Source organism: Danaus plexippus, chromosome 10 (assembly GCF_018135715.1).
Source record: "Danaus plexippus chromosome 10, MEX_DaPlex, whole genome shotgun sequence".
Classification (NCBI taxonomy): Eukaryota; Metazoa; Arthropoda; class Insecta; order Lepidoptera; family Nymphalidae; genus Danaus; species Danaus plexippus.
Window position 1 is genome coordinate 8,434,853 of NC_083543.1, and position 10,263 is coordinate 8,445,115.

Genomic DNA, 10,263 nt, shown 5'->3' on the forward strand with positions numbered 1-10,263 from the left:
GAATACAAGCGATCGAATATGTATTATTATAATGTCGGTAGATTTTAGACAGTAATTAGTAAACTTCAGTCCAACAGATCCCATCTGTTTCAACACGTATGCGAAGCTATATTTATAAGAATTCAAACATTTCCTTTATCAAGAGTCCATTAAACACATTACAACGTTGATCCGACTCGTATGTTATGAACGTGTACGAGCCGTCCTTCTGTTCGTCAAGACCTGGAACAGAGGTGTATTGTTATGTATTATAATTGTTCGCGAATAAAGTTAATATTATTTAAGATACTAAATAATAACATTAAATGAGAAGGCAAGAGATTTCTTCATGTTATAAAGTTAAAATTAATGTACGCACTAATCTTAACTATTAGTTGTGTTTGTTAGCGTGTATTTTTTTTGTAGTTAAATTAATGGAAATATAGAAGCTGCTATTGATTTTAAACCACAAAAAGGTCACCAAAAATAAAAATTAAAACCCAAATAGATTCATATATTAAAAGCAACACGTGAACACATGTGTTTATGATTATCGTTAAAAAGAGAGCATATTTCGTCAACATCCCACCTCCTATACCACAGAATTACAAATGTGTAGACATGTCTGTAAATTATATATAACATCAAATTATCTTTTTCTCACCAGTCCATATATATGTTGTTCAAGGAAGTTTTACCCTTCCTCGCTCTTGCTATAATTTAAAAATTCATTATCGTTAGACCATTGCATATAAACAAGCCCCTAGTGGTGTAAAAAGTGTTGTATGATTAAATTTTGTAAAAGCTAATGAATAAATGTTCATTAAATCATCCATAAATGAACGCAATTTATATTCTCGATGCATAACATTTAACAAATAAGGCGTCAGTATAATCATGTTCTAGAAATACTCGCTGCTAGAAAAACGTGAGCCTTCATGCTTTTAAACGTTTAAATACTAAGGTTGGTATTATCGTGTCTCATACGAGTTTGCAGCGTTTAACTAAAAACCTACCTTTTTAAATAATACCAAAGGCCTTCCCCCTATTATTATTTGTTTGAAATATTTTAATAGTAATATGTTTGTCTATATTTTTATGATGTAGAAGTAGCAGAGAGAGGACTCTGTATTTACACAGCCTGTCCACACTGAAACACTGGCTTTTACAAAGTTTATTTCCTCGTACATGGAGTTTACTTTTCATCTTTGGCAGAGCCTCAACAAGAAATATATTCTCTTCAATCTGGACAACGGCGTACAAATCCCAATAGCGATCATCCCAAAGACACATACTCCCAGAACTTTTGGGGATAGGAGGTTACTAATAGATATTTGAGCATGTATTATTTAAAATACTGTCATGCTTATAATTTTGTAGAACCCTTTGGATAATATTTTCTTCATCTGTATGACTTTCTTTTCGAATCTGTAACTGAGACAATCTTCTTTTTTTAACTCTCATTCGTAAATGAAATAAATTTCCTTTCTGAACTGTTCTTAAAGTACAACTACATGGCTTAATCTGTTAATTGGGAGGGACAGTCTTTTCCTGTATAATGAAGACCAGTAATTGCAATTATCATTCTATAAGATGCCTATGTAAAATTATAACCACTTGTAGTCAGTTATTCCATTTAATGACTTACAAACTAATTGTATTAAGTTTTAGAAAAACATAAGGTATTTTTTACATTTATATACGGTCATCACTTCTAATGAGTTCAAACTCTGTGGCACATAAATAGACAATCTGTTTGTATTACATACAAAGTTTATGAGAGCAATTAGGGGCCTGGCTTATTAACACTAAAACTCACGAACTAACGACCTCTCAGATAATATATTCATTTTAGATAAACCTCTTTGACGTGTTGTTTTTAAATATTCAAATACTTGATGCGTTATAATTGAACGATGTATTGAATTGGAGGGTATTTTTAGGTTATTTTAAGTTTTCTCTTACTATGGAGAACGTAATCCTAACACTTGTTCCCTTCAGAGTTGACTCCATCAGGATATATAAAGGATGTTTCTTATCAGGTGCCTCGTAAACAGACAGGTTTATGCGCTTCCGACTTCCTTTGTGCGTCACCCTGTGGTGGGTTATTTTGTTTTTTTTTTTCAGTGTATTCTTAAGATAACGCTTAATGGCGGAATCGAGGCGTTTATCGTTTGATTTTAATTATTTCCACCGACTTAGCAAAAGCGCTACTCGTATTTAAACTTATACTTCCATTAAAAATTTAAATGAAAAGATTGTAACCCTAAATGTTAAAAAGAAAAATTTTCTTGTAACGAAGTAATAAATGCTTATCAGATTTGCAAGTTCTGGGGATTTTTTTTATATATATTCCCAGCACACACAATTAAGTAGTGCGCCATCTTTGGGCATTGACTCTTTGATTTAAAACAACGTCAGTCAACTGACTGATTGTTGTTAAATTAATTTGATCTGAATCAACATTAAATGATTCGAACATATGAACATATATTGCAAGTTAAATAATATTATACATATTTAATTATTAAAAAAAAAAACATTCAAAGCCTTTGTATTCAAAGTACTTTTAATCAATAAAACTTTTAAGACGGATATATCTCGTCATAACGGTGTGATGTGTGTTTGTCAGTCTGTCAGTCAACATTAAAGGCAGTCTTCATTTAATGCATTAGATCGTGAAATGTTTATACAACAACAGTGATTTTCTTTGAAATCTATTTAAATTGAAGGACTTTTAATGTTAAAGTGTTTTTGTATTGCCTCTGTGTCAGACCTCTTAATAACGAGGATGTCTTGGAAGAACATTACTTTGTATTCAGATGGTACGCGTATTGCGTAGAATTAAGTAGAATTCAATTAAAAATAATGGTTATATGAATTTCATATATTTACATGCTTTGCTTGAGCTGAATAAATGTTGATGTAGATGAATATAACGATATTTATTTCTACAGTATACAACGATAGGCAAAGTCGGAGCCGTCGCTAGTAAAAATAGTTGCCGCTGCTCCCGCGCTTGTAACGAGTCTTCAAAGATGCCGCCTCTTTGATCTGCCGCGGTAACAGTACAGGGGCGAGAAAAACTGGCCCGGCCTTGTTTATACGACGTCTTGGTGTCGTATTGTGACTGTAATCACCCTTTTAAAAGAAAGTTTTCATTCTTTGTATGTTTTAATGGATTATGGTTTTAATTGTGTTCGCTCCTTGCTGATGTTTTATTGAAGTATATTTTTAACTGACAGATGGAATTTTATTTATGTTTCAAGATTCTTAACCAGTTTAATAATAAACGCATTCGCGAATGTTGCTTCGCAGTCCCTCTGAAGGTCTAAGTAAGAAGCTTTTGTATATCTAGTTTAGCCCGCTGCGTATCACCAAAGGATGATAAATATTGTATTTGTTGATACTCCGTCATGTAATATACAATTTGTGAGTGGTTATTTTTTAAAACGTTGTAATAATATATAGCCGTCTAAGTCAATGTCAATATAATTTGATGCAATAGGCAGATAAGCATCGTACAGTCGACTGGAAGAGTGATTAACGTAAGCTCTTTGAAGTCGCCGCTGTTCAAAACACATTAGTGTCAGCCACTGTGACTCGTTTTATTCTTTTTAAGGTCTTTTTATGAAATGCTCTTCGACTAAATCAGATGATTCTATGTTTATTGTAAGGAGAACACTGTTTTATTATTATATATTGCGTACGGGTTTGGTCTAACCTCGAGTACTGAATTAGTTTATTCCAAAATTTTCATAATGATCAAACGATTTTTTAAATTTAGTTGAAACGTTCTTAGTTCGTCTGAAGTTATTTCGCAAGTAATTTCAAATATTAAGAAGCTAATTACAAATTGTGATCATTATTTTTCATTCGAAAATAAACAAACCTATTGAAAACTGATTCATTCTTAAATAATACTTAGAAATAAACTAAATTGATGGTAGCTTACTTTATACTAATGAATACATTTTGGATAACTATCTTTCTGATGTTATCATTTACTAGTTACTAAAGGATTATTTAGAAAAATAATAGAAATAGTTTTATAGTAATGATATTTTATCAATGTGTCTAGTTACATGTCTATGTATTGCCTCCCTGACGTTGCCTTAGAGTTAAAAAACTTGGTTTTATGCCAGCATACCTTCTTATTCCTGAAATACAGTTATTATATAAGTTTCATTAATAATATCTGTATTATCCTCCTTTTCTTAACGTCAACACTAAGAGCTTAGAAAACCTCGTGATCTTCAAAGACAATAAGGATTCCTTAGACCTTATAGAGCTCAGTTCAAACCTTTCAAACATTATCTCAGCGTTATAAAATAACAACACTTTATTACCAATACGGAAAGATAAAGTTTTTTTAGTTATAAATAACATGAACAGTTGAAGTCATGAATAAATAGTTAGGTATGTGTAAATTGATTTCTGAAGATAACAAAGTCACTGCCACCTTTAACTTATTTGTCAAGTTATTAACAGAAAGTTTCGCAATCCATTTGTAAAATACGATAACACGACCGTTCATACTTTATGTTAATATTATTATAAAAGAACTATAAATAGAATTGTGACAATAATATGCCGATAAATATTGATTTGAGATAAATAGATTGAATCGATATTGAACCGTGTCAGTACAAGTTACCTTGTTTACAAGCACAATACGTAATTTTTCAATAACAATAATTTTCTTGTCACTTTTCGGTTTTCCTCATGATATTAACGACATCAAATCTCAGAAACAGTTATGTTGGAATCTGTATTCAATACAATTGATCAATAACAATTACTAGATATTGTATAGATCTTCAGTTTTCCCTGCATTGTTTTGTTGTCCATTGAATTGTTCTCATAACTTTTTAATATAGTTTTTGACAGCATAATTACCTATATCATCGGAGTTCTGAGACGCACAGATTACTTGTCTATTAGTTTTAAAAATATTCAACTTTATAGCTAGTAAATATTTAAACAACTGATAAATTAAGCTCTTTAAATAAAATGCATCAAGTGCAAAACAAATTACAATTTGAAGTTGATGTCCCAATAAGACATGTTTAAAACGCGACGACAACACTTATCTATTCAAAGAACACAAACAAACAATAACTATACGAGCAGTAACGGCGACCGTTACATTGTATTTACAAAAAGTACGCAATAAAGTAAACATATTTTATAAAAAAAAAATCAGTATCGAAATGAAAAACAAGATATATCACAGAGGAGTGATTAAACGCTGCTATGAAAGATAATATAAAGGCGTCAACAATATGGACGCGGAGTGGTCATGTTTCAACGCTAGCGAATGTACAACGTAACATGATGTATGGTGACAGACGGACAGATAAATTGCTCATAATTTATTGTATAGAAGCCGCAGCGCCTAATTATCCTCGTTGCACAGTTGACTCATGAGAGAAAAATGGTTTGTGATTATTATCTTAGGGGTCTATTATGAAAGCGTCCGGTTTGACTCGAGGCGGCAAATTTATGGACGTAATAACTTTATATACGGACTTTCAGAAATACGGACACTATTTGTATCTTTAACTTAGGTGGGTGTATAATTTATCAGTTTAGAAAATCAACACCGTTTATAATAATTGTCAGATTTTTATTAAGTTGCAAAACCAAACCGCTTCACAGCCATTGCTTGGCGACGTTTTACTTTTACTTCAGTTTATTTTTCCCATAATATAATATCTATGTAACTGAAGGTCTCAACGATAGTTTAATTCAGTTATTTTATTTGTTCTTGAATAAAAATCTATTCATCGGGTCACTGTAATGAAGAGGATGTAAAAACAAAACAAAAAATGTGAAATTAAATATTTACGTATATTTTCATTTTATGTACGCTTTAACAACAAACTCTCGTCAACAGATACTTATTGCATCTATTAGGGTATTTAGATTCTAGTACAAACAGTGTATTTTAGCTTTCTTTTATTTAAATGTAAGTTTTACTTTGAAATCTATTACAATTGTGCCATAGCGACAAGCATCGAGGTCAAAGTTAACGCATGGACAGAAATACCAAATTATATAATTGATTAAACAATCAACCAACCGCAGTATGATCGTATTCGATAGTCGCAAAGATACGTGTTGATTAATATTTTGCCAAATGATACACACATTATTATTAAAAATAGAAACACAATTAACAATCCTCACTAAATAATTGCAACAACTTAAATTACAAACTAATTAAATTACATTATTTATTTGGTACATAAAATTCTGTTAGTCTAACTAGAAAATTATAACCGCGCTCGGACGAAGCGATAGCGGACACAGACGCAGTCGGTGCACTAAAACATTACCAATATTACAAGTTAGAGATCACAGCTGTCGCACCCCGCAGGGTTTACATGTCCGTTCTTGATATGAGCCGACTAGAAACTAGAAGAACACTATCTTATATTTACACTTTCTTCAGTTCCGAATGTCCTTTTGGCGTGGGCGTTAGTTGTCGGCGCCCCCCTTTTTGTTTGCGTGGAGCGCCGACGGTCCTCAAGGGTGAAGAGGACGCGGTCCGAAGAGGGGATAAGAGGGGAAATACGCCGCTAGCGATGGATGTGGCGGGAGTGGAAACGGCAGAGGCGGTGAGGACACCAGGTGGGAGGGCTTGCTGTATGGATGGAAACGAGGAGTCAGCGGAGATAGAGGCGGTGTCGGGTACGTCCTCTGGAGGAGCGGATGAGTGGCGCTTAGCATGGACAGACTAGGACTGGATTCACCACTAGCCGTGTGGGACCGTAAATGTTGCAGCAATTCTTCGGAAGTTGCAAATCTTTTGCCACAGTATGCAGAGTCACCGGCCATCCAACTGCACACGAATGGTAGTTGAGATGCGGCAGCGAGAGCCGCTAGCTGTGCGTGAGCGTATGCCGCCGCTGCTGGATGGTTCGCTGGTAATGGAAACGGAGTTTTAGCATGATCACATTGGGCACAGCCAGCTGGACATACTGCGGACTTTAATAAATGCGAACTTAGAGAGCATCCGGTGCAATATGGATCTCTACACATACCTAGATCGCCGCCGGGAGCTTTCATTCGGGCATAGGCAAGATAAGGATTCAATCCGTTTTTTAAAGCTTGGTGTTGAGCTGCCATTATGCTACTCGTCATTAAATCCATATGCAACGGGAATCCGGTAGGAGGCAATCCACCGAGGAAAGCTGAAGAACTGACCGGTATGCTGGGTTTAAAACTTGAGGGTTCTTTGGTGTCAGCGGTGGACGCTAAACTAGTGTGAGGATATGGTAACTTCGCAGATGAGCTAGATTCTGAACTTGATTTGGTTTGAGCGGGTGAGTTTAGTGGACTTGATCTCTCATCCGATTTTTCCGACGGTGTTTTGCGATGAGCCGGAGGTGACGTTCTCTGTGATGAAGAACTTTGGTTGCTATGGCATCGGGCTTGAACGGGAGTCGTCGAGGCGCTGCCTTTAGATGACGGTGTTTTAGGATGAGCGTTAACCGAAGCAGACCTGTCTTCGGGCGTTCTAGTCTTTTCTCTCGTCAGGCACGACTCGTAAGGCTTAAAACTCGGTTTGTTATCCACATGCATCGGTTTGTCTTCGTATTTTTTGCTCGCTTTTTCCGCGGCAGATATCAGCTTGGGGTTGGGTGTGTCAGCGCCGATCGCACTGCAGGTCTGTGCGAGTAGTGCCAACGGGCTCTTTTTCGCGTCGAGCTGCAACAAAGAGGTTTATGAAATGAAACGTCGGATTGCGAGTGACGGCACAAAGGGAGCGAGGGTGCCCCGAGGCGGGCTGTCGGGCTGGAGGGCGGGGGTGGGTCCAATCACGCGGTCGACGTGCCATTATCCGCGCGTCTGGCAGCCGACGGCCTCGCTTGACATTTCACTCGGCTCCCGCATGATGTAATCTCGCAGCGAAAAGGCCAATTTGTGCCGCTGAATTTGCGGTGCGCCTGTACTTGCCGCGCTGTCACGTCTATTATCACGGAGCGGCGTTAGTTTGAGCCGAACATTTTAGGGGATGATTTTGTTTTATGTTTTGCATATGACTACGTCATTTTTGAGTTTGAATACGGCTTTACTTATACGATACTGACAACATTATTATTCTTTAACCGTTCGCTGTTTAATGATTGGATTTTATTTCAAAGGAAGTAATATTGATGAAAATATTAAGGTGCAGTAGATCCGATAAAATAAATACCGATATACTTCTTAATGAAATACGTATACATTTTAAAAAAGTTCATAGGAGAGGGAATTCTATGTTTTTCAATAACACCGACTGACAGCATCACTTCGGAATGATTAGTTAGATCGGCTTAATTCAGCTTTAATTATGTCTGCTGTTCCCAGACAAACGTAATTTAAAAAAAAAGATTATCATAATAAAACTTTAATGATGTCAAATGAATATCTGTTATTTATTAAAGTAAATTATTAAAGGTAGTAACATTGTTAAATTATTTCAAAAGAACTTTTCGCTTCATAATCATTCATTTTAATTTGAATGTTTTACTCGGAATATTGCGTGTTTATGCCGTTTTATGTATATCTGACATATTTTCATTTATTAATGTTGTTGGAGCACTTCCAGCGACTATTAATTAAGAGTTTGTATAGCTTCATTCATTTTTGTTAAAACATTATTATTACGAGGATCTTGTATATTTATCGCATCTTTAAAAAAGCTTTAATAAGAGTTAATGTATGTTTTATTTACAATTTTATTGTATTATTATTTAGTTGCTGTATTTTTTTGATACGAAAACAAAAATCGAATTAGTTAATTGAAAGTAACGATCACATATAATTTTAACGAATTCGCGACAGTCTTGGGAATTTACTTAATATTTTATTATTTTAAAAAAAGGGGAAACAAATATTTTTACTATATTTAAGTATAGAACGAACAAATATAAAACGTAAAACGAACGAACAAAATTCCTATTAAATATGAACGTACCGTGGTCGGCAAAGGCGACAGATAATCCGGTCTCAAATACTGATTACTAGAAGTGAGCATGTTGCTCCACAGTATATTATCCTTCTCCAGTGTAAATATGCCACAGTAAACACCACACGAGTCAGCACATCACTCACTAGCCACAGGTTCTATGTATTACTAACACGTGCACACCGTACGACGGTCCGAGTCAGACTGAGTTCAATGCTGGCTGGCGGCGCTGGCGGCCCCCCTCTGACACGTTGTCACTCGACGCCGCGCCATTTTTGCATCTTGTGTACTTTGCGGGAGCTTTGGCGTCTTATCCCCACCGCCGTTTGACACCCCGTTCGTTAGGCGTCTCGCTCGCGCGCGGTAAAAATTACTAGAACGCCTTTGATGAAAGGCTTATATAAAATATGCAGAGCGGAGTCAAAGGCTACACGGCGACAGAGATGCATGGCTCGGGAAATTGAATAGCCGCCGACTTGGTCCGGGTAAACGGTTCGCTGCGAACTAATAATTTAGTTTGAGCGTCATCTTTGCGGTCGGAACGGTCTTTATATCGACGCACTCGACGTGATTCACGCTTTGAAAACTTTAATGACTTTTATATTTGCTAAAAGATTAACAACTCTTTATGGGGTGCATGCTTTTTGAGCTCTGAGTGCCCTTGATTATTAGTATTTTGATAGTTTTTTCTTACTACTTGTATTATTAATTGACGAAGTTTAATATCAAAACTTTATTTTCATTGTTTAACTTTGTCTTTGTGAGTTATGAAAATTGAACAGAGATGGCGTTAGTAGTACCATTGTTTTTTCACGTGGTGTTGCAAATTATTGTAGAGGATTGTAGAACTTATCTAAGGATCTGACTTTCCTCGTATGTTTATTATATTAATTGGTTTTTATTATACCATTTTATACTAAGGGATTTGCGAATAAAATATTGGTCACAGTTTTCTTTGTATCCTGTAATGATCCCTAGATGATATTTATGAAATCCGCTAATGTACTGTATTGTACATATTTCAAAATCCGCTTTGTTGAGATGTCAGTTAAGATAACCTTGTCGCGATCTAGTTATAAGTATAAAATAAATTATATTAAATCAAATAACAAACTAATTAATTTGAAAAATATCGACTCGGAAATCAGCTGTTAGGAAATATGAAAAAGATCAACTGTCATGATTTAATGTTATGAATATGTTATGAGTATTAGTAGCATAAAATAATAAAATGTTTTGTAATTAGGTTTAACACTGTACTCATGAGTTACGCTGATAAATTTAAAATGTTTAATAAAATCTCATCACTTTGGATTGATAATAAT

General features: G+C 35.1%; 1 protein-coding gene across 2 annotated transcripts; it reads right to left on the bottom strand.

Moving 5' to 3' along the window:
* Positions 1–5,813: 5,813 nt before the first annotated feature.
* LOC116766819 (zinc finger protein Elbow) lies at positions 5,814–9,202 on the bottom strand. Of its 2 annotated transcripts, XM_032656940.2 has the most exons (3): positions 8,948–9,202; positions 7,029–7,695; positions 5,814–6,908 (listed from the first exon to the last, which is right to left on the bottom strand). In XM_032656940.2, the coding sequence occupies exons 1-3, from the start codon at positions 9,005–9,007 to the stop codon at positions 6,511–6,513; spliced, it is 1,125 nt and encodes a 374-aa protein (XP_032512831.2). In that variant the 5' UTR covers positions 9,008–9,202; the 3' UTR covers positions 5,814–6,510. The 2 variants fall into 2 exon arrangements, with proteins under 2 accessions (XP_032512831.2, XP_032512830.2); XM_032656939.2 differs by having other exon boundaries at positions 5,814–7,695; positions 8,948–9,201.
* Positions 9,203–10,263: the final 1,061 nt, after the last annotated feature.